Below are 24,414 nucleotides of genomic sequence, written 5' to 3' on the forward strand. Positions count from 1 at the left end.
TCTTAATAGACTTTTCCCCTTAATTTGTCTCACTGCTTCCTGAGCCTATGTATTTTCTGCTGTACACCACGTCCTCTGGCAGGGAGTTCCTCCCTGAAATCTGTGTTGTCAAACAAAGCATTTCATTGCTCTGAACCTGCCACTTTCACTTGCTCTCCCCTGTCATTCCATTAAGAAAAGTTATTAATAATCCCTTCCAGTTTGTTCTCCAATGCCTGACGTGATGTTATCACATTTCAGACTTTTCCAGCTCTTTCTTTCTCAACTGCAGAATCCACAGAATCATGGAATGGTTTGGGTTGGAAGGAACATTGCAAGTCCCACCCCCAGCCATGGGCAGGGACACCTTCCACTACTCCAGGTTGCTCCAAGCCCCGTCAAACTTGACCTTGGAGACTTCCAGGGATGGGGCAGCCACAGCTTCCACCTTATTATCCACAAATTCTGCCTTATTTGGTTGTTCCTCCTACAGTGATCACCTCACCCTACTTTCTTCCTTTTCTCACTTCCTTATATCATTTAAAGACAACAAATCCAGTCTACTAAAGACAGACTCACCACACATTTATACAGTGGGCTGTTATCTTCTGCCCTGTCCCATCCTTAACCTCCCTGACATTCAGTTTGCTTTCCATGGCCATGAATATGGTATTTTTGTTGAATTACCTAGTATGGCTCCAAGACTTCTCTGCTAAACAGTATTTTAGCAGAGTTTAAACCCCATTCTTGCACAGGACAACCATTGTTTCTTCCCAGTTTTCCAGCCGGGACAGCAACAGCAGGTTGTTCTTGCACTGTTTGCTTAGAGTGCAGCACAGATCTCTGTGGGAAACTCCTGGCCATTTCTGCAGATTGTAAAAGCTGCCTGTGTATTTCCAAATCTTGATTGCTATCTGCTTTCCGTAACTGATGTGCAATCAACTACATAAGCCAAAAAGAAAATAAATAATCCTTTTCTCTTATCCCACAGCAGCTTAGCTTCTTTCTGAAAAAAAAAAAAGATTTTTAACCTAGCTAATGCTTGTCCAAAACTTTCCAGAAGTGCAGGGATTCAATATTATGGATCACCCTCCCTCCAATGCTCCAGGTAGCTCAGGTGTGAGGCACAGCTTTCTGCTCTGACACTGCACTGATTCTCCTCCCTGTGTCTCTGTGCATGCATTTGCTGGGACAGAGCCCAGTGAAGAATAAAATCCATTTGTGCAGCACCGGAAGATGGCTCACAGCTCCTGATTTCCCTGGGATCCTTTTCCAACCCACAGCTGCCTTTGGCTCCTCTCTTCACTGCAACACTCCAGCAATCAAACAACAGGTAGTAGTTAAAATTTTACACTTGAGCGCCTTTAGAATTTCTAGAGAGGCTGATTCATGCGTGGAAACAGCCCCAGAAAAACTGAACTTCAGATCATTAATTAAAGAAATAAATCACCACATCCACGTCTCACAGGGGAAACCAAGTCCAGGAAGGAGCTGTAAGTCAGGATGTGAAAACAACTTCAGCTGTATCCTGAGAGCACGAACCTCAGTCAGGCCAGTTGGATGCTGACCCTTCACATTTTTTTCTGGTGCTTTAAAGCTCAGTCTCACTCAGCTGCCTTTCAGTGTTAGAATATGGCCTTAACATTGACCTGGAATTGCTGTCCCAGGAAGGACGTGCTCCTGGATGGAGGCTTTTTTTTTCTGGGACAAACAACAGTAGATAGGCATTATAATTAAAGTTCTTTTAGGCTCGATTAAATATCTGACCAACAAAAGCATTTACATTTAATCATAAACTGAAAGTCTCCCCTGTGTACAGCCAGGATTAAACAAATGGCATTAGCACTGAATTTTCACATTTGAGCACAACCTTCCTGAATAGCAGAATATTGATATAAAATGTACATTTGGTTCAGGTTTCCAGCTCTCCAGTCAGTGCCAGGAAGTGAGACTGGTGTTTCCAAGGCTGGGGAGCACAAGGAACAGGCAGAGCTCACCTCCCTTCGGCTATGGCAACGATGCATCCGTAGCTCTTGTTTTTGTCATAGAGGGGGAATACTTCAATTCTGTTTTGCCCTTGAACAGCTGAATTATGTCAATGTTGGTGTAGTCCCCTTTGTCTCCCTCTCCCCAATTCCTCCTTTCCTGGAAGGAGTAAGAATAACCTTGCAGAGACTCAAGTCTTGGCACCCTCTGCTCGTTAACGCAGATGCCAATTCGCTGACTTCTATAGGAATTTTGTGAGTGTAACTTTAACGCCCCAGGACAAGGAAAGTTCTGTGCTCAACTCTATAAACATTTATTTAAAACCCACAAGTGCTTAGCCCTGACATGACGCTGTGTGCATCCTGTCTTAGAGCGTGCTGTAGTTCAGGGTTCAAGGCAAAGCCAGCACAAGCTGACAGAATCCAGCCTCTCCCCAAAATCTGCCTCTTCTCCCCAAGCACAGACATAATCCTGATGCACCACCTCGGAATAAACACTGTCCTACCTCATATACAACCTAGAAAAATTCTCAGCAAAAAGCCTTTCCTGCCCTTAACTGTAAGTAGAATTTTCCATCTTTCTCCTGCTGTCAGAAACTGGTTATAGTTAAGCACAGTAGAATGTTTTTTATTTTGATATATTAAAACTATTGTAACAACTGCAGCCAACTTAATCTCTGTCTCCATTAAGATTTTGAATGCAGTATTTTAAGAAAAATATTTGACTTATCTCGAGTTTGGAAGAATGACTTTACAAAAAACAACCCAGGAGGCAGATGGAACACATCTGAACTTGAGCCACATTACGGATTTGTCTTTCATCCCAAAAGCTCTAACTCAGAACTCCTACCATTTTATTTTATTGAGAGAAACTCTGTTTGGTGAGCACTGGGTAACCAAAAAAGTCCTTCATATGTATTATGTTTCCACAAGAGAGGGGTTTAAAAATCAGTACCTAGCTTAACAAGTCGGTTTTCCCCCATGGTGTATAAACTGCACGAGCTGAGTATCACAAAAACACACATACACCAAGAGATTGTTTTTTAACTACAGATGCAGCTTATTTCCTCATAATATGTGCATTTACTTAAACTTGCACCACAGTACAAGACTTCTTACCAAAGACTCGTATCAGTGTGTTCTTTCCACACAAACTGCCCTGCCAGGCAGCCCAGGGAAGTTCACGAGCTGCTCCTGCCAGGCTGCTGCTGCTGCTCGGGGCTTCCGCAGCAACAAACGCGACCACAGACATCCGGGCTGGGACAGCACGCTGCGAACCCTGAACGTGGCAGCACAACAAGGGACACTTGTGATGCACACTGATAAGGACTGCATGCACAGAGCCACCCTGCTGTGGCTGCATGTCCCCCCAGAGCCACCTCCTGTCACGGCAAAGCCGTCGGACTCCATAAGCTTTGACGACTTTTCCAACCTGAACGATTCTCTGATTCCATGAAACCTCACAGCAGCCAAACAACACAAACACAAAGCACACAGACTCTGCTCATTCTCTGTAAGGGTGACATTATTTGCATTTACTGTGACCATCTGAGAAAAAAGGCCTTTGGGGGATTTAAATGCAAACCACAAATTTTTTATACAGTCTCTATCTCTCCATGTATTACTTCCCTGGGATTCAATCTTCAGAAGGATGAAGCAGCCTCGCCAGCCCTCAGCTGTTGAACAGGGACAAGAGCTGGTGGTTACACAGGCTCTTATCACTCCCAGCTCTTCTCCAGAACTCTCCTTCCCTGGAATGCTCCAGGAAGCATTTTCCACTGCTTATATATCTCCAGTAGCACCAGCAAATTCTCTGGTGCCTTAGTCGGAAGAAAGAAGAGTAGTTGTAAGCAAATGCTCATTCTCCAGACCATAGGTTCCTTTCCTCTTCATTTCCTGTGAGGTTGGGAGGAGAAGATCTAGATTCTTCCCCAAGCAAGAGGACAATTAAAAAAAATATGAGCCCCTCACATCTTTAATTTCATGAATGAAAAATGAAATAAAATTTCTTTTCCTCTCTAAAACCATCCCTAAACAGCAGCAGGTCTTTGTAACACAGGACTCTGAGAGATCATCTCCTCTTTCTGCCGTGTCTGCAGGCGCAGTAGGAGGCAAGGAAAGAAAACCACTCATGCAGCCATCAAAACAAGGGAGGAGAGCAGAGCTGGGAGAGATGGAAATGTGGATGCAGATCACAAAAATGGAGCACTTGGCTCCAGGGAGCATCTGGACACCAGACACTTGGTGTGGCAGTTGCCACAGCCCACAGCACTGGCAGTGGCACAGGGCAGAGCTCAGCCCACATCCACATCCAGTGCTGGCACTTCAGTTCCACAGCCACAGCCTCCAGTTTCAGCCATACCCCTGGAACTGCAGGGGGGTGTTGGACGAACCAATACAATTCTCTCAAAGTCTGTGCAGTTGCTGGCAACAAATGCACACTTGTAAGACCAAGAAGAATTTAAGCAGCTGGTTCCCTTCCACAAGAGATCAGTAAAATGGGCAATCCAGCTGCCTTCAGGAAGAAAGGGATTCTGGTGCTGGACAACCTCTTGCCCCAAAATCAACAAAACACCAAAATCCTGTGGAGAAAATAACACACTGGATTTGTGCCATTCAGCTTCTTCCCTCCTTGTATCCTTTTCTACCAGGAGCAAGAGTCTCATGACTGCGAGGCCTCTCTTCTGTTCACCTCCTGAAGGTTTTGAATGGGAGGGTGCAGTGAAACTCCTCTCACAGCCAGCACAGTCCCTGCTCCTGCAAAGCTCTCACACTTCCAAATGTGGCATTTGTGTCTCATTTCTGTTCCAGGCTGAGGAACACTGCTCACTTGGACTGTCTGCCATGCAGGAAGGCTCCTGGACAGCAGCTCCATGTGCACATTCCCATGTCCTCACCTCATCTTTGTAATCACAAGCCCCGTGCATCCCTGCCCAGCCCACAACTCGCCAGCACAGCATCCACAGTGAGGAAGATTAAAGACAAGGGGCCACTTCCCAAGCAAGACTTTCAAACACAGCAGGAAACTGGTGCTGGAACTATCACATTATGGAGTGAAATTCAAAGAGAAGGCCAGACAAGATGTCAACATCATACTTTCCAGAAATCCCTTGAAACACACTCATAAAACGTCTTTGCTTAGACATGAGCTTCACACAGCGTTTTTTCCTAACAGATACATCATACTGAATATAAACATTATACAGAAAAGTGCCTTGGGGAAACATTTTATACACTGTGATGTGGCAAATTATACCATATAACAAAGCAGGACTTTGCCAATAATAGACCACAAAATTTGGGCAGCCTCCAAGACTCACAGCCCCAGGGTGTGAGGTGTGAAGCAACCTCAACCCTTTTCCCTTCAGTGGGAGACACTTTCCAGTCTCACAAAAGCTTCTTCAGCTTACAGAAATGGGGCAGGAAGGAGGAGATTTGATATTTATTTCTGGTTTGCTTCTACTCAGGCAAATTAGCCTTTTAAAACCCAAAATAACACAGTGCTGGGTATCACTACAGTAAAAAGATGACTTAGCAGGAGTGAGAGCCCTTCCCAGGCTGATGTTACCCAGTTCAGTCACTTTGCTGCAAACAGCCTTGTCTCTGTTCCATCTCTCTGTAGCAATCTTCTCTGATGTGGATTTTCCATTCCTGGAGTGGGTTATTTCAAATTCAGCATCCAGAAAGGCTTCTCTGGTCCTCCAAGCAAAGCCTGTCTCACCAACTCATGGTTTTAAGAGCCATAGAAACAACTCATTCCCATTCCCTGCAAAGAGGTGCCTCTCTGTCTTACTTTAGGTTGAAACATCGATTAAAATTCTTATACTGAAAAGAAAACATCACCCAGTGAGGTGCTGGGCTGGTCCTGCCAACAGAAACACCCTCACTGTATGCAGGAATCTAAGAATGTGCAAGTCTTGCTCATTACCACAAGATCCTTTGAGCTGCTCCAGCTTTAGACACAGGCATGAGTGTATGAGTGTATATAAATATACACGTCATAAAACTGGCAATTATGTGCACATTACGCTCGAATTCCCCAAAAAACAGACTACACCAACGCTACATTCAAATTCCACAGGCAGGGATGCACAAAGGAGCCTGAAAGGCAGCAGTTAGTCAGACTGGAGCTTTGTAACATGTACAACCCACACAAGGACCAGGCAGCACTGGAAAAAAACCGCTCAGCTAATAATTAAAAACTTAATTTAAAACCAAAAAAACACAGTTGGGATTGTGATCTGTGCTTGCACCCCTAGAGCTCAGTATCACCAGACAGACAGAATCAATAGGTGCCATGAAGAGGGCGCTGATAAAAATCTATAGCAACTGAAGCAGTCAACTTGAAACCTATTAACAGCTGCATTAGAAAGAAAGGGTTACTTTTCCAATCTGCTGCTTTCCTTCCAGATGATCATTCTGTGCGAACCCAGAGAAATCCCTCTGGATCCATTTTATGAATGAACTACTCAGGGTTTCAAGACCTTCCCCAGATCAGCATGAAATAATGCTCTGCTTTTCACCACCAGCACCACCACTGTTAGCGCTGGCATCAAGTTTAACAAAAATGACCCGGGAAGGGAGGGACAGCAGGGACACCTGAGGCACAGGCTGCTGTGCCATCTGCAGCCCATCACCCCGAGCTTACCGACTGGTATTTGATCTGCTGAAGCCCATAGACCAGTAGCTGCACTCAAGCAAAGAAGGAGAATGCATCGAGGGATTGTTTTTATCTTCTGTACATCACTGTCCTCCCAAAGTTTGGGGACCTGAAGCACGAACAGTGTCAGGAAAAGGTCATCAGACAGCCACAGCTCAGACTCTTTATCTGCTCACAGTAAAAGTCACTGATCATTAACTGCAGTAGCTGGCATTTTCTGAGTCCCTGGCATTTTGTAGTTCTAACACATCCATACCAAGTGCAACGAAATCCCCCGGATTTCAGGCTCGGAGCATCTCCCACATGGATCAAACAGAAACCAGATGATCCTGAGGATACAGAGTGACACCTGAACCTAGGCACAAATCCCGCTATTTCTGTGTATCTCTTAGTTTTCCCTTTGAAAAACACAGTCCAGGCTCTGCCTACAACACATTGGGGCCAGGAAAAGCGAAATCCAGTATTCCCAACAGGGCAAGAACCAGAGGCTACTGGGACAGCGGCCACACACACGCCCGCCACACTCAACGAGGAATAAACTCATCAAAACCAAATGACGGACGATACATTTAGAATTGAACTTCATGAACAACAACAAAAAAAAAACCAAACAGTGGTGGCTCTGCCTTCCCAGCATAGAGCGAGGGGTGCGAGATCATCGAGGAAATGCCGCTTTCCGTCGGCGGCAGCCGCAGCACCGCCCGCACAGCGCCGGGCGCCGTGAGGGGACCGCGGCTGCCCCGGCCTCTCCCCACGCTGCCCGGCCGCCCCCCGCGTCCCTCGCCCGGCACAAGTTTCCCCCGGGCGCCGCTTACCGCCGTGGAGCCGGAGGAAGAAGCGATGTAGACCTTGATGACCATGCTGGGAGCGGCGGGATGCGGAGCCGGGCGGGCTGTGGGTGTGTGAGGGCGGCTCGGGCGCGGGCTGGGGCTGAAGCGGGAGGGCGGGCGCGGGGAGGCGGCGGGAGCGCTCGCTCCGCCTCGCTCAGCAGCTGCCACCGCCCGAGCCCGGAAGGGCGGAAAATGGTTTTTTTTAAAAATTAATTAAATAAATAAATGGTAAAAAAAGAAAGGGGAAAAAAATGTTAAAAAGAAAAAAATTAAAAAAAAGAAGAAAGAAAGGGGAGAGGAGGAGCTCGACGAGCCGCGCGAGACGTGCGGGGGAGGGGGCGGGGGAGCCATGGCGGCGGGGCCGCACCGAGGGAACGCGGGGGCTCGGGCGGGGCGGCCGCTTCAGGGCGGCGGTGAGAGCGGCGGAAAGAACGAGGGAACACCGGGGCGGGAGACAGAGAGAGGAAAGGAGCCAAGCGTGGGGGGTCGCCATGGTAGCGGCCGGTTCCCCTCAGTACCAGCTCCCCTCATGGCCGCTGCCCTCATAGCCGAGTCCCCTCACAGCCGGGTCCCATCACGGCCACTCCCTTCACGGCCGGGTCCCCTCACGGCCGGGTCCCCTCATGGCTGCTCCCCTCACAGCCGGGTCCCCAGGAGCGATGGCCCCGTGCTGGGCTCCGCCGTTACCGGCTGCCCTGCAGCCGCCATGGCCCTGCCCCGGCCGGGCAGCGGCGGCACGGCCAGCCCCGAGCCTTGGCCGCTCACTTCCATCTGGGGCACCAGAAGTCAAGGGTGGGTGGCTGGTTTTGGGAAATGGTGTTTAGAATTTGGAATTTCCTTTTAAAATCTATTCCAGCGTGGAGGGTACTGCCCAAGTGATGTGCCAGCTCATGCCAAAGGACAGGTGGCATCCAGTGGAGTTCTTAGCGTTCCTGTGGTTATTGTAAAGTATCTTACACACACAAAAAAAAAGACATAAAATCCCCCACATTTTTAATTGTTAAAAGTCATGGTGACATGCTATTGAAGGAAATTTATATCCAGCACCTGTCTCCCACTTGCCTCTGGTAATCCAACTATTACCTCATATATATATATTATCTATTCTGATAGCAGGTACGCAGCAAATGGAAAATATGTACAGTGTTAAGCACAGGAAGCTGCAATTTTACACCTACAAGCTAAGATGAAAGCAAGATGTTTGTTCTGCTCTTGGCAAAAAAGATATTTCTGAAATGAGTTTTCCAAACAACCTTTCCTGTTTCAAATTATTAGTGTTTCTAACAAAAAAAAAATCTTTAAAAAACCCATTGAATTAAAAAGTATTTAAGTAATATATATGTGCTTTATTATAATTTGCCAACAGTAAAGGAAAGAAAACTGTTCTGAGGAGGACATGCCTCAGTTTGATACTTATAATACTTATCTGAATCTTTGAAGCAGTCATGAGTTTTAAGTATGTTTGAAAAAGCAATAAACCAAAATTTATTGAGGATGATGGTATGCCATAAAAATTCCCTTGTTCAAGGAATTTCAAAATTTAATAAAATAAATGGTGTACTTTTTAATCTGTTTAAAACAAACCTAGTTAAATCCAGGAGATTAAAATTCTTCAAGGAATGTTTCTTCAGTTGTTTTTGTGCAGCCCCTTCACAGCTGCTTGAGAAACACCCCGGGAATTCCTGTTGGCTCCAGCGTGTAACCTGATTCATGGCAAGGAACACAGGAGGGAGAAACCACAGCTTATCAGAAAGAAGGAAAAAATGCAGGTGGAGAATGGGAGAGGGAGGGTCACTTGAACTTTGGGCTCTCCTGTCATGCTCCAGGCTGGCTGCCAGCTCTCCTCTCCTTGGAGACCTGGAATCAGCTCCTCAGAGGTGAGATTCACCTGGAGCGAGCTGCACCTTGTCCTCCTGCCTTCTAAAAACGCTGCTATCATCATTACTCTCCAAAGTGCACTCTAGGAGGCATTTTATCTTCATGAAATGAGATTTATTAAGTTAAGAACAGTACACGAATCAGGTATCGTTGACACAACTTGGCTTTCTTGACTCATAAAAGTAAATTTTCTACTTTATTGGTGGGAACATGTGATGTTTTCTATTCCCATGCTACTCCTGTAAAATTCACGGTGTTGTTTTTGTTTTCACTGTTACACATTTGAGAAGCTGTGTCTACTTTTTCAAAGTAGACCAAAACCTAAAGCAAAATGACCACATTTTAGGTTCTGCCCAAAGGGTAGCCCAAGGGATTGGCCATCCCAGAGTCATCCTGGGATTTCATGGTAAAATATGATGGCAACGATCCTCTTGCTTTTTCCTTAGAGCACAGGCAAGGATGGAGTTCTAAAGCAGAACTGCAAGAGAATCTCACTATGAGAGATACTGCAGTAATCAACTGCAAATTCCCTCTTGTCTAAAAGAAGAACATGCTCCACAGCTGCTTTGTAACCACTGAGAGAAATTAATCCAGAATCCACCTGTGAGTAACATGAGGCTGTGCCAGAGGAGATGATCAGGATCTGTGTGAAATGGAGAAGGTGTGATGGACAAGGGACATCAGCTCAGTGCTCTCAACAGGAAATCAGAAATCCATGCCTCATTCCCAGTCCCAGCCTGGCAGTAACTGGAGCCAAAGGGAAACCATGACTCGGAGCGTGTCCTGCTGCATCCCATGGAGGTGGAAACTGCTCCCCTTCTCCAAACACTCGTGGGAGCAGGTGGGGAAGTCCAAGAGATCTTCCTCATCTGGAAAATCAGTAAGGCCGGGTTTCTTTGATTTACGTGTAATTCTGGTAAAATCGCCCGTCCCAGCACAGCACCCCCAGACCCGCCCGTCCCGGCTCAGCCTCCTAGAGCCGGCTCAGGCCCCAGGCCTGGCTCAGCCCCCTCAGATCCGGCTCAGTCCCCCAGGCCCCGCTCAGCCCCCCAAGCCCAGCTCAGCCCCCTCAGACTCGGCTCATTCCCCCAGGCCCAGCTGAGCCCCTCAAGCCCAGCTCAGTTGCCCCAGACTCAGCTCAGTTCCCCCAGATCCAGCTCAGCCCCCTCAGACTCGACTCAGTCCCTCAGGCCCCACTCAGTTCCCCCAGACCCGGCTCAGTCCCTTCAGACTCGGCTCAGTCCCCCAGGCCCAGCTCAGCCCCCCTAGGCCCGACTCAGCCTCTCCAGGCCTGGCTCAGCCTCCCCAGGCCCCGCGGTGGCTGCCGGGGCGCGCCCCCTGCTGGCGCTCGGCGGGACCGCGGCCAGGGCCGGGCCCGCTCCCCTCGGCCCGAGAGGAGGAGGAGGAGGTGGAGGAAGAGGTGGAGGAAGAAAGGGAGGAGGGAGTTCCCTGGGGCTCTGTGGCACATTGGAGGCCTGGGGACGTGCGCGCTGGTGCCTTGGGAGATGGGGGTCAGCAGTGCTTTCAAAGAACCCTGGAATTATTTAGTTCGGAAAAGCCCTCCTAGACTATGGATCTAACCATTCACGCAGCACTGCCAAAGCCACCACTAACCCATCTCCCCAAGTGTCACATCTACACAATTTTTGACCCTTTCAGGATGCTGACTCCACCACTTCCCTGTTTTGAAGACAATCCCCCATCCAGAGTGGGGTTGGCCACACACAGCTCCTCACATAGCGTTTAATCCCTGCTTTTCCGTGTGCTCCAGACTGGCCATCCATCCTCCCAGCCCTGAGCCAGCAGCCAGCCTGGGCTCTGGAAAGTCCTGTGCCTGCTCCTGAAGGGCTCTAAGTTCCCTGGAGTATCCAAGGAAAGGAATACTGAGCTGCTAGACTGCACATACATCCGAGGAGTAACAGCTTCCCACTGACAGAGACGGAGAGTAGATCTAGATTAGCTATTAGGAAGAAACTGTAAGGGTTGTGAGGCCCTGGCACAGTTCCCAGAGAAGCTGTGGCTGCCCCATCCCTGGGAGTGTCCAAGGCCCGGTTGGACAGGACGTGGAGCAACCTGGGATAGTGGAATGTGTTGCTGCTGTGGCAGGGGGTGGAATGAGATGAGCTTTAAGGTCCCTTCCTGGGATTCTGTGATTCTATGAAGCGAAACATAAAGATAATTGTGTAAAAAACAGTTTGACATACGACTTACAAAGAAATTCAAACTCACAATAAGTCATTTTTCACTCTTGGCAGGAGCAGGAGGCCTGAAAGATAATTTCTAATACCAGTCTGCCATGGAGGACTAATAGGAACATGCAGAAAAAACAAAATTGGGGCAGAAAACCCCAGTGAGTTTTTTGCCTGTGTTTGTGGAGGAGGGTGGGGAGTTCCCAGACAGGAACTCACAAGCTCGCCTGAGGATCTGTCTCACGCCAAAGCACCAGGTTGGGGTAGAAGCAATGGACACAGCGAATAATAACAACCTAACCATTGCCAGATGGTCCTCCCTGCACCCCTGGAGAGGGGAAAACTGCTTCCACACACAGCCTCAGGACACGGCTGGTGCTCCCAGCTTTTACAGTCCATTCCCAGGGAGACTCAGCAACTGAGAGGGCTGTGACCGAGAAAGCTCAGCAGTTTCACAAACCATCCTACCTTTAGCACTGATTTTGAATGTATTTTACTAGAAGTCTCCCTAGAAGCCATTTGAAGATTCCCAGAGGATTTGGGGGTGATCAAGTCTGTGAGCAGACCCTTTGACCAAAGCTGACTCAGTCCTAGGAGACCCTGAGGCTTCTGCAAAGTCCAAGACTGTGAATGCAAGGGGCCATCTCCAAGTATGTAAAAACCCCCAACACCTTCTGGCAGGCAGCAGGTGCTGATTTGCAGCCCCATTTCCTTCCTTCCAGCTGGCTCTGAGCTCACAGCCAGTGGGAACTGCAGGTTTCTCAGAGGATGGGCTTGAGAAAGGCAGGGTTTAGTGTTCAGAACACAAAACGTGTTCTGTCCAGCCCAGTCCTGGGTCAGAGGGAGCCAGACAAGGCTGTTGGAGATTTCAGGGTTGTGTCTTCTGCCTTTCAGGCTTGAAGGCCCAGTGGAGCAAAGTGTCCTTAAAAAGCATTAACAGAATGACTATTCCTGTTATTGGGGCTGAAAAGCTGGTATCTCAGAGAATCTCAGGATGGTTTGGGTTGGAAGAAACCTTCAAGCTCCTACAGTTCCACCCCATGCCATGGGCAGGGACACCTTCCACTATCCCAGGCTGCTCCAAGGGCTGTCCAGCCTGGCCTTGGACACTTCCAGGGATCCAAGGGAAGCCACAGCTTCTCTGGGCACCCTGTGCTAGTGTGTTGTAAGTGGAAATAGACATTTCCATTTCTTTTTATGCACCAAACCTGTGAATAATCTCCTTTGTGTTAGATTAGGAAATACATTTTCTGGTTTAGAATGCCTGACTGAACATCTGTCCTAGAATGGAGTGCACCAGCTCCCAAAGGTGTCAGCACTTTTCTGTTGACTATCAAGGGAGTCCAGACAACTCCAGTGTGAGCTCCTGCTTTGGGATAGATGCCTGAAGCTTCCTGGAAGTCATTCTTGTATCCTCTTACCTGTGTTTTATGTTTAATACAATTCTGGAGCATGTAGTCACCCCCTTCACTACTGGGGACCAGGTAAGAAGCTGTAGCTAAGCCAAAGGTTTTACTGAAGCACAGATAAACAGACTCAGTGAGAATCTTAAATTCTTCATCCTCATCTTCCCAAATTAATAAGCTCTAAATGTTTTATTGCAATCAATACTGAATTTGACACATAAATCAATTTTTACCCAGGACAAACCACAGAATCACCCAGGACAAACTATAAAATTAACCAAGCACAAACCTCTTCTGTAGATCAATAATCCGCTCATCCCAAAAGTTATATAAAATAAGGCAGAGGGACACTTTAAACACCAGGTACAGAACACAAAAATGTGTTTCGTGGTATTTTGTCACAAAAATATGTATTAGTATTACTGGTCATATATGCCATGACTATGACACACACAGAATCCTAATTTCCCTTCCTCTGAACTTGTGACTGTGGGGTTCTTGCACAGTTAAATGAACCAGGCTGAGAGCAGAATGTGTGGAAAGGACTCTCCTAACGTTCCAAACCCCATGAATTTTAGCACAAAGGAATGAGAAAGGAACAGGTATCTGACTGCCTGTTCCAGGAAGGTGAGAAGTCAATCACCCAAGAACGACTTAGGTCTGTTCTGCCTTTATTCAGGAATGTCCTGGTCTACTTCAGTTCAAGAAGGTGGTCCAGGAAAACATTCCTGAAGTGCAACAGATCTCTGATATCAGGAGCAGGCCCTGCTCCTCTGCAGGATATTCCCAATTTTCAAACCATTCCTCAGCATTTGAGCACCACTCTGTAATTTCAGTGTGGGCTTTGAGACTGACCATCCTGTGCTGGTCACTTTTGGTTTGATGTTTCTGTTTGCAGACTGGATGGTTTTACCTCTGGAGTCAACGACTCCTTATAGAAAGAGAATTCAAATTTTAGCATGGAATTTTTCATTGAAACAGTGGCACACAAAAACATTAATTTCTGATTCGTTGCTTTGATTTGAGATGGTGCATAAATTCAGTTTTAGGTGATTTTGTACTGAATAAAAAATGCCAGTTTGGGCAAAAACATCCAAAAAGTCACATGTTACAAACTAATGCTTCAGAATAAACTTATTCTCCTGGCTACAACCAGGTCTGTAATCTCCTGCATAGTTACAGCCATTTATACTTGTAGCATAGCAGCATCTTACAGCAGCTTATCCTGTCTCTTTAGAGGGAAATCATCTTCTCACTAGTCATTATTTAGGTCAGTTTATGGTTTCATGATTTTTTTTTTAAATAAAAGTGTTTGAGAAAATGTAAAGGTGAAAAAGAAAGCAGAGCAAATATAATGCAAAAATCAGTTGTGAATTTTAAATCTGGGCTTCACTTGCACATTTTGATCCAAACTGTTGGTCATGCAAGTTGTTCAGAAGATGTTGGCAGACCCTTCAATAAATTCCTCTTTCTCTTCCACAAAGACTTCTCCCAGAATATAGAAAGGGTGAAAGAGTAACTGCAGGGACACAGGAAAAACGTCCTGAGGCAAGTCAAGCACAAACCTTGATGGTAATTGAGAACTCGGAGACCAAGAGTTCTTAAAATGTGTTTCAGGCCATATTTAATTCAGAAGCTGGAGAAAACTACTGGAAACACTATTTAAAATCTTGATTAACACAGGAGGTGTGATTGTATTTGGTTACATGGTTATACTGAGGCTGGAAAATGTCTTTCCCATGATTCAGGAGGCCAGTCAGAGCCATCCTTAAATAATTAGTGTGTTTTAACAAAATAATCATGGCATTGATGGATCAACATTGACTGGAGGAAGGGGGAGAAGGGTGGCTCCGTGGAAGGAAAATTGTTCAGCTTAACTGCAAAGTGCAGGAAGATAATAAACTATTGACATCTCGGCCCTTGGAGAGGGAGGTGACGTAAAAAGTGACAAATCAAAAAGTCACCATGAATTTGTCAAGAACGGGGGAACAGCTGTTCAGGGAGCAGCACTGAAAGGGATCCGGGGATTACAGGGGATCAGGAGGAGTCTGAACCAACATGGTGATGCTGCTGCTGACTCTGCAAATGCCACGCTCAGATCTGTTACCTAATTAACCTGATTACTGGGTACAGACCTGGGCAGGAATGTGAAGTGGAGCCCAGAGGAGCCTGAGAATTGACAAAAAGTTTAGAAAATATGGCCTATCAGATCATGAGGCCTCCCAAGAATTTGTTTAGTCTAGAAAAACGAAGTTTTAGGGAGAAAATGATAATATTACGTGAAACGACATGGTCTGCAAAATGTTATTGGAATTTGATTCTCATTAATCGTTTTTTGGATCTGCTGGACACAGCACAAAGATGCCGAAATTCACAACCAAAGTACAGTGTAGATGCTGGGGAAAGCTTTGGGGGGTTAAGGCCAGTTGGGTGCTGGAACTGGCTTTCTAGGAAGATTGCAGACTCCATTGTAGGTTTTAGAAAGAGTTGTCCTGGTTTTGGGCAGGAACACCTCAAAGCAGCGGCTCCTGCTTCAAGTCTTAGTGCAAAGTGCTTTGGTCCTGAAGGTGGTATTAATACACCTTGTGCTTTCCCTTCGGAAATACATAAAATAGATGGTGGAAACAGTGCCAGATATTGCAGCTATGATGGAAACGAGAGCCGATTTTCCTTAATCCATGCCGAAATCTGAGACTTCACCTTGCGAACAACCTCAGGCTCGCAGGCCCCGCTCCGGGGCCAACCTCAACGGCGCCAGCCGAGGTGCAACAGCCCCAGAGGCCGGTCCGAGCCCCAACTGCTCCGACAATCCCGGGGAGTTAAACCGCCCGCTGAGCCCGCGCGGGGTCGGGCCGGACAAAGGCCGCAGCCCCCTCCCTCCGCCGGCCGAGGCCACGGGCGGGCCACGGCCCTTTCCAACAGGTACCGCAGGGCCGGGAGGCGGCGGCGGCGGCCGCGCTCCCGCAGGCCGCGGGGCCGAGGCGGCCATGTTGTGTTCCTGCGGCCTGCGGGAACTTTTGTGGGAAGTTTGTGTGGCGGCCCGCGGGGGGCAGGGGCCCGGGGGCGGCGGGCGGCGCGGGGCCCCGCGGCGGAGCGGGCGGAGGCGGCGGCGCCGGGGCCGCGCTCCGGGCCGCGCACACGCGGAAAGCGCGCGGCGCTCGCGCTACGGCGGCCCCGCCCACGCCCCGCCCCCGCGCCGCTCCCCGCGCCCCCATTGGCCGTTGCGGCCGTCACTCAGCGGCCGGGCCCATCTCGCGCTCCCCATTCATGCAGTTTGGTTGCGTGTTGGTGTATTTTACTGTTTGCAATAAAGAGGGGGGGATTTTTTTTTTTTTGTTCAGTTTCTGCCGCAATTAACTCTTGGTCCCTTAAACATCTTCTTTTTTATTTTTGGTTTTTTTTCCTGTCTATTTTTTTCTTTTTTTTTTTTTGCAGGACGGTCGGAACAGTTTTTCGCCGCTTCCATTTATTTTTCGATATCTTATCTCTATTAGGTTTTGCAATCAACTATTAAGGTGCAACTATGCCCAAAAGAAAGGTAAGTACGAAAAAAAAATAATTAAAAAACGAGGGAAGGCAGATTGGGAGCAAAGGGGGAGAGATTAAAGCGGCAATCGCGGAAATTTAGCTGTAAAAAAAAAAAAAAAATTAGCGCGCGCGCGCGTGTGTGTGTGGAGTTTTTTGGGTTTTTTGGTTGGTTTCTCTTTTTTTGCATTTTAAATTTTTGGTGTATGCCCTAGAGCGGAGCGGGGAGCGGAGGGAGAGGGCTCGGGGCGGGCAGGGCAGCGCGGCGAGTTCACTTTTGGGCTGTTTTGTTTGGGAAGGAGGAGAAGGCTGGAGCAGCAGTGTCTCCATGCTGGATTACAAACAGCCATAGTGCTGTGCTGCCCCTGTGGAGAACGCGGGGCAGCAAAACCCCCCCAAAACCTGCGCCACGACCCCCCCAGACCCCCCCACCCACCTCCGCCAGCGTTTTAATCCCCATCGCGCCATTCCCGGCTGGATTCGCTTTTAAACGTCGCCTCTTTCTCCTGCGTTTGCCTTTGTTCTCTTTTTTTTTTTTTTTTTTTTTTTTTTTTTTTTTTTTTTTTTTTGCCTCCCACTTCTTGTCATACCAGATGGTTGTGCAATGGTAATTTGGGGCCATTAGGCGGCGCAGAATTTGAAACTGGCCTTCAAGGAAAGCGGGGAAAAGGGATTTATCACCGTAGTCGAGAACTTTGGGGCAGCGGGAATATGGGGCGCACCCCCCCTCCCCTCACAGCGCGGGCTGGGGGGGCGGGGCAGGGACGCGGTCGCCCCTCAACCACCGAGGCGCCCGCCCGAGGGGTTTCGACCCGCTCCAGGCCCCCGGTGGCCCCGGACGGGGCCACCGGGGGCCTGGAGCGAGTTGAAACCCCTCGGGCGGGCGCGATCGCCGCGTTCCCGGTTGTCCCTCATTGTCCTTGCGGGGCCCGCGGCGACCTTGTTGTGTGAGGGGAAATTGGCGGGAACTTTTCGAACTCGACGTGATGACGTAGAGGTGGCGGCCGCGGTGCATTGTGGGAGTTGTAGTCCGTGAGGCGGCGGGGATGGGGGGAGGCCGCCATTGCTGCGGGTGGTGTTGGGGGGCCCTGTGAGCCTCCCCCCACTCCCGGCTCGCCTCAGGGCTCAGGTGTAGTTAAAGGGGATGGTGCTGCCTTCTCACCTCAGTGTCTCGCTTTCCTTGCAGGCTCCAGCTGAAGGCGAGGCAAAGGAGGAGGTAGGAGTTGTGTGTGGTCCCCACTCCAAGAATTCCTGTGGGGTTCTGCAGAAATTAGGAAGCCCACGCAGTTCATGAGGGGTGTTCAACCCCTGGGGTGGCCTGTTTTGGGGTGCTCGGGGCCATCACTGTCCCCTGAGGTGGCAGGTGACCCCCATGAGGTGGTGCTGGGGGTCCAGCAGCTCCCCTGGGCTAAGGTGAGGGACAGGTTCTAGTGGGAACAACCCCTGCAAGTAAAGAAACTTCATCCCTTACCACACCAGCAGAGTGAAGTGATGGCAGCAGAGAACTGCTGAGCAAAGGTGCACTTCTAGGAAATCACAGAAAACCCTGAGCTGGACCTACAAGGAGCATGGAATCACAGCATGGTTTGGGTTGGAAGGATCCTAAACTCATCCAGTGCCACCCCTGCCATGGGCAGGGACACCTTCCACCATCCCAGAGTGCTCCAAGCCCCGTCCAGCCTGGCCTTGGACACTCCCAGGGATGGGGAATCATCAAGGCCCTCTCCGTAATGCCCATAATTTCATAAATCTTAGGATTTCTATGGGGTTTCATGATGCCATGTTATTTTGGGTGGTAGTTATGAGAAAGCTGTGCTTTATGTGCTCTCTGAATTTTAATGATATATCTGTCTTTCCTTATGCAGCCAAAGAGAAGGTCAGCCAGACTATCTGCTGTGAGTATTTGTCTTTTAATATTTTATCACTTGGGATGGAGATAGTTAAAAAATAAATTATTGGGGTTTTTCCCCCAGAATTGGAAAAGGCACACTTAGAGTATTGCAATATTTACAATTCCCATTCCGTGTTTCCATTCCCTGAACATCCCCACATCTCAGGCTTCTCTCATGAGTTACAACTCTGTGTTAGTGCACATTCTATCTGGGCACAAGCATCCAGAGTTAAGGAACATGGTGTCAGGATGGATTTGTTCCCTGTAGGACATCTCCATACCAATGCTCATGGCTCTGTAAATCACTTGCTCTCTCCTTAGCTTGGTAATTTGCCCGTTGATGTTTTGCAACAAAAAATATTCAAAAGTTACCATCATAATGCTCATAGAAATACAAATATTTGTTTCTGGTATTCACCTGACTTGTTTCTTGTGTTTTTTGCAGAAACCTGCTCCACCCAAACCGGAGCCAAAGCCCAAAAAGGCAGCACCTAAGGTAAGGGTCTTGAACTGAAGTTATATTTTCCTTCTCGAGGTATTTACAGGGATAAACCCCCCACAATTAACCACATTGCTTATTCATAATTATCCTGAAAGCTTTAAGATGGAATTATGCGAGCTAAAAGAATGGGAATGACATAATTTTATCCAATTTCTACTGAAGGAATGTGGTAAACTGAGCAGATTTGAAATCCCTTGTGGTGAGGCTTTGCTGCTGTTTTACAAGACCATTCTGAAGTTTCATATAATGCATTGTTGGGAAAATGATGCTTGGAATAGAGATCAGAGACTCAATTAGAGGAGGCATAGAAAATCGTGCTTTTCATTACAGTTTTTTACTATATTTCTATTCTGAGGCCCTCTCTGCAGTTAGTTATCAGTTTATCACATTTTAATCACTCAGAGTCCTAGAGACCCCTTCAGCTGGGTATTTTTGGAAATGTCAAACACATTGGCATGTCTGACAGTATAATTAAAAAACAAACTATTTAAAGCTCTTTTTTAGTTTGGAGCAACAGTTTGAAATTTCAAAGGGGGCAGTTCTGCAATCCATGAGGGATTTCTTTCCATCTCGTTCTTACCAGCTTTCCCAGCCATCAGTTTGCAGTTCTTTTCTGTTAGATTTTTCTGTAAACATTTAGGATTTTGCAGCTTAAAAAAAAACAAAAACAATAAACTCCAGCAACAAAACTTCAGTGATTGTTTTTAACCTGTTCCATTTTCCTTGTGGTTTGGGATGATGAGGTGGGCAAAGCACAGGGGGAAGAGATGCTTTGGTTGCAGAGGGGGATGAGGGGCTGGGAACCAGGAGCTTTTTTCTTTTCCTTTGGAAAGGAATTTGCAATTGCCTATGGCCCAGCAGACTTCCAGGTGAGGGAACTGTTTCCCTCCACATCCTCTGTGTGGAGCAGCAGAGATGCTGTGGAAAGGAGAGAGAGCCCCACGTGTCATTTTGGGCTCAGCTCTGTAATCTCAGTGCTGGGCAGATCGAGGTTTTCCCGTTCCCTCTTGGCCCTGCAGCTGGAGTTGTAGACCACATTCCTGGCTGGATGGAGCACTGGGCACTCTGCACTTCCCTCTGGTGGCTGGTGCCCCAGGCAGAGCAGAGCCAGCTGCTGGTGGCACACAGGCCAGGGCAGCAGTGGATGAGCCACGCTGCTGTATTTGGGCTTCTTCCCAAGTTTGCTCTTTTTTATTTTTATGGGAACATCACGGGGTTTAAACACTAAAGCTGCATTAAGTGAAGGTGAAAAGTTGTAGGAACAGGGAGGCAGGAGTTAAGGTCTGTAAGGGACTGGCAAAGCTTTGTTTGGGCCCCCAGTGCATCACTGGGTGGTGTGGTCTCCCTTTGGGATCATGCAGGGATCCCCTGGGAGCTGTGCCTTGGGAATTGTCCCCAACTGGACTTGGGAATGTTGCTCCTCCTGCTCCTGAGGTGCTGTTTGAAGCCAGGGCACTTCAGCTGTATTTTTGGCTCTCCAGAGCTCCTCAAGCTGCATCAACACCTGTGCAAAGGGTGATGGAGTAAGAATTGTGGAGGCATTTTTAATTAGTGTCTGCCCCAAGTGCTTTACTTGTCAGCCTTCAGGATCCTGGAGTGGTTTCCTGTGTGTCAGAATAGATTCCACCTGTTAAACTTTGCAATATTGAAAAACACGGAGCTGGCAAAGGAATTTTGTCACTTGTAAAATTCAGGACCTGATTATTGAATCAAAATTACTGAGGAGAATGAACACAATGCTGTAGCTGAGGACCTGTTGTGTCCTGTGGGACCTTTTCTCTCCACTCAGTCCAGCCATGGAAGTCAGTTTCCCTGGATTCTCCTCCAGTGTTTTCTGAAGAGGGACTTTTCCAGCACAGAAAATTGGTTTTAGCTGTTAATACTTTGCTGTGGGGTTTTCTTGTGGGATAAGGGAACAGATAAGCAGTGCCATTACAATTGCAATTCTAAATCTCAGTGCCAAACAGCACCAGGATAACTGGCTATTCCCAAGACTTGGCTCTCACTTGTAGGAGTTTTCCAGGTGGGATGAAATCCCTCAGACTGAGGAGTGAGAAGTTAGAGAGGAAAGAGACCCTCACTCACTGAATGTCCTGACCTCACCTTAAATTTTCTGCCTTATTGGAGGATTTGCTGTTAATTTTGGTGAATTTTTAATAATTGAAGAATCAGGTGACTTTACCCCTTAACATTGAGTTTGCCCTTCGCTGCTCATTTTTAAGGTGAATTAACTTTGTGCATTAATAACTGAGGGATTGAAGCAAGAAAGTAAACTTTTTGTAACCTTTTGGTAACTTGTAGTCACTGAGACAAATCTCCTGAGTAGATGAATGTATATGCAGTAATTTTTATTTATCCTCACTCAGCTGTGAGTAGATCTTGCAGAGTTTCTGGTTCCTCTGTGGGAAGTAGGTTAATCAAGCAAGGGGCTGAGCCAGTGCTGTTACTTATTGGCAGCAAGAGGAACATCCTTGGAAAGGAAACTAATGAGGGTCAGGTATTTGGGTCAGGATCTGACCTTGCCTATGGAAAGTTATTACTACAGAAGCATTGAGTTTTGGGTTTTGTTTTGATTTAGCCAGAGCCACATATAAGAATCTGCACTTAAATAATAAATGCAACTCTCTTGTGGTTAGCAAAGTGATGTTGTTGAGCCCCCAGTTTTTCTGGCATGGAAGTGGTTTATTATCACAAGGAATATTTCTGGCAGGCATGGGGGAAAGTCCTTTGCCTACAGCTTTGTTACACTTTTCTAAATAGGCATTAACAGCACATCTGAAGTATTCTGGTGTTTGCACATATTGGTTTTATTCTGTGGCTGCCTTTCAGCAGCAGGGCAGAAGTACAGGCCAGTTCAACATTTTTTAGCTAATTTAATTGAATGCCTATTTAAAATAAGAATTCTTTTAACCCCAGCCATGGCTTCTTTTTTATTCTGCAGTTCCCTGTAGCACATTCAGGAGAAACAGAAGGAAAACACTTCTCCTGTGAAACTTTGATCTCATCTTTGTCAATAGGAAGTTTGGGGGTGGAAGGAGGTTGTGCAGAGAGTTTTGGAGTTGAGAACATGCTGATGTACAAGGTGGAAATTAGGATCTAACATATCATTGTCTGTTTTCTTAACAGAAAGAAAAAGCAGCAAATGATAAAAAGGAGGACAAAAAGGCAGCAACAAAAGGGAAGAAAGGAGCCAAAGGCAAAGAGGAAACTAAACAAGAGGATGCTAAAGAAGAAAACCACTCTGAAAATGGAGATACCAAAACTAATGAGGTACTTTAGCTCCACTAAAGCTGGGAGCAGAGCCAGATGTGCTGGAATTACAGCTGCAGGAGCTCTGCTGGGCTCCAGAGGGTTGGGGGGGGGGGTCACTGCCACACTATGAGGACACAGCAGCTGTGGTACCTGCCCGGGGAGAGCCTGCAGGAACGGCTTCTGTGCTGGAGCCCTTCCACAGGTGCTGTCTGCTGGCCCTGGTCCCTCTCAGGGCTAACCCACAGCAGTGCCCAAGGTGTGGGGAACAGTGGAGCCCAGGGACATCATCACCCTGCAGCCCTGGGCTGACCTGGCACATCCCCTCGGGACTGCTGGCTTCCTCTGCTGCTCAGCACGAGTTGGTGCTGGGCCACAAATCTGGTTTTGAGTTCTACACAATTCTTTAAAACAATTATTTGCCTCAGAACAATTCAACAGGAGATCTGCAAAGTAGGCTCAGTCTTGTTTCTTACCTGCAGCCTCTCCTCACAGGTCCTTGTGGCAGCTCCTTAGCTCAGCTGCTTTTTGCTAGGTGCAGCTGCAGGCTCCATCCTCTGCTGCTGGATTGTCCCAGCAGATTCCTTGCTGATACTGAAGCAGTGTTTGCTCAGGGCTCTCTCTGCCCGTGGCACAGCCCAGCCCGTTGTGTTCTGTCACTGACAGGGGTGTCTCTTCATGGGTTGAGTGTCGCCATCCAGCCCAGGGTCCTTTATTTCATTTCTAAAACAAGAGCAGGAGCTGCTTGGTTAAAGCACTGCATGGCTAATGTGCTTCAGAGGGACTTTGAGGGAGCTTTGCAGGCCTGATGTGTTGACTTGAAAAGTAAAAGCACATTTTTATAGAGAAAGGTGAGAAGTGATTCCCCAAAGTTTAGACAGAGCAGGATTGTGGTTGATGTGTAATTCTTCCACTGCCCCATGATGAGGGCTTGAACTTCCCCTAACATTATCATTGAACCTAATTAAAATACATTCCAACTCTGCCTCTCTGCAGGCACTTATCCCACAATTACCTCGCTAATTAATACTCCTGTGCTTTTATTTTAAGAATTATCAGCCCATTGTTGTGTCGATATTTTCTGTGCACGCCTGTCTATCCACACAAAGCCTTGTCCATGTCTGTGTTAACAAACTGGTCTCTTTATGATGCTGGTTAGATTGGAATCCCATTAGCATTACCAATAATATTTCTATTCTTCCCAATCCCTTTTCTAGGCACCAGCTGCTGAAGCATCTGATGATAAGGAAGCCAAGTCCGAGTAATGTTAACCCTGCCCTATATCTCCATCATTTGGTATCCGTACCTCCATGCTGTATTGTTAACAGAGAGGAATATTTTTATCAACTATTTTATAAATGCAGGTTTTTTTAGCATGAATTTAATTATGGAACATCTTCATCTCGGTTACTTGGGAATTAAATCCCTAACAAACAAAACAACAAAAAAAAAGTCATTGTTTTTAAATTTTGTGATTGTAATAGTTTGTATGGTACATGGAAAGAATAAGTGGTGGTAGCTTTTGACTTCTGTCAGTGTGTCCCTTTTTGTGTAAGTCATGCTTACAGACTTCAGATTTTAATTTTTCCCTTGTATGTGTTGTATGGTTTCTTAAAGTGGGGAGGTCTCAAAACAAATAACCGTGTGAAACATTCCAGTGGTTCTGTGGGTTGCTTTTATAAAGAAGGTGAGCTATTTTCATGAAAAAACCTAAGAGCTGGAAATCTGTTGTTTCCCAAATGTAATTTTATTTTGTCAGTTTTGAAAAAAAAAAAGAAAAATAAATAAATAAAAGTGTAATCCTGTTTTTAAATGAAATACAAACATTTCTTTTCAAAAAGGGCAGGTTGGTTGTATGTACCCACTGTTAGGAATTTTGCTGGATTTATCTTAATAAAAAAGACTCCTCAAAAGCTGATTGTGGTTTGTTGCTTGTGCTGCTGGAAAGCTCCCAAATTCCAGGAGAGCTGCAGTGGAAGAGAGAGAGAGAGCCCATGGAGCTGGAGAGCTTTGGGCTTTTGGCTGGGGCTCGAGCCCTTCTCTGCCTCAGTTGTGTGACTTCCCATTAATCCAGGCCCCCTTACTCTGGAAAAGAACTGGGCCAGACCAGTGAACTGGGGTTAAGTCCCAGTTCTGTTGTTTCAGCTTTTTTGTGCAATTTTATCAACCTGCTTTTATAGAAAGTCTCTTCACATCCATGACCAACTACAGGATATATTTAATAAGAAGAAAAATGTCTGCAATGCAGAAACCTCTCTCCCAATAAACTGTTCCTCAGCCCAGCAATGGGAAGTTCCAGGAGCTTGAATGTTTTGTGTCC

The 24,414-nt window shown here is 47.1% G+C and overlaps 2 protein-coding genes across 5 annotated transcripts in view; one reads left to right on the forward strand and one right to left on the reverse strand.

Moving 5' to 3' along the window:
• The window catches only part of SH3BGRL (SH3 domain binding glutamate rich protein like), a 30,649-nt gene extending 22,846 nt beyond the window's left edge, over positions 1 to 7,803 (reverse strand). The window contains exon 1 of the mRNA XM_014888205.2: positions 7,440 to 7,803. Within this exon, the coding sequence (XP_014743691.1) occupies positions 7,440 to 7,484 (45 nt within the window). The 5' untranslated portion in view covers positions 7,485 to 7,803. The remainder of the gene's footprint in view (positions 1 to 7,439) is intronic.
• Positions 7,804 to 16,161: 8,358 nt separating this feature from the next.
• On the forward strand, positions 16,162 to 24,007 carry HMGN5 (high mobility group nucleosome binding domain 5). 4 transcript variants are annotated; one of them, XM_088173111.1, is made up of 7 exons: positions 16,162 to 16,211; positions 16,363 to 16,465; positions 17,639 to 17,668; positions 18,318 to 18,347; positions 18,789 to 18,839; positions 21,972 to 22,115; positions 23,312 to 24,007. In XM_088173111.1, exons 2-7 carry the CDS (start codon positions 16,451 to 16,453, stop codon positions 23,357 to 23,359), a joined length of 318 nt encoding a protein of 105 aa, XP_088029237.1. In that variant the 5' UTR covers positions 16,162 to 16,211; positions 16,363 to 16,450; the 3' UTR covers positions 23,360 to 24,007. The 4 variants fall into 4 exon arrangements, with proteins under 4 accessions (XP_088029237.1, XP_088029238.1, XP_014743666.1 ...); XM_088173112.1 differs by having other exon boundaries at positions 16,163 to 16,211; positions 16,422 to 16,465; XM_014888180.2 differs by lacking the exon at positions 16,162 to 16,211 and having other exon boundaries at positions 16,339 to 16,465.
• Positions 24,008 to 24,414: the final 407 nt, after the last annotated feature.

This window comes from Sturnus vulgaris, chromosome 14, assembly GCF_052056855.1.
Source record: "Sturnus vulgaris isolate bStuVul1 chromosome 14, bStuVul1.hap1, whole genome shotgun sequence".
Classification (NCBI taxonomy): Eukaryota; Metazoa; Chordata; class Aves; order Passeriformes; family Sturnidae; genus Sturnus; species Sturnus vulgaris.

Coding starts and splice junctions, on each gene's coding strand:
- HMGN5 (XM_014888172.2), top strand. CDS start 17,597: ATGGTGCTGCCTTCTCACCTCAGTGTCTCGCTTTCCTTGCAGGCTCCA. Junction 18,840..21,971: donor CCAAAAAGGCAGCACCTAAG/GTAAGGGTCTTG, acceptor TTTTCTTAACAG/AAAGAAAAAGCAGCAAATGA. Junction 22,116..23,311: donor GAGATACCAAAACTAATGAG/GTACTTTAGCTC, acceptor TCCCTTTTCTAG/GCACCAGCTGCTGAAGCATC.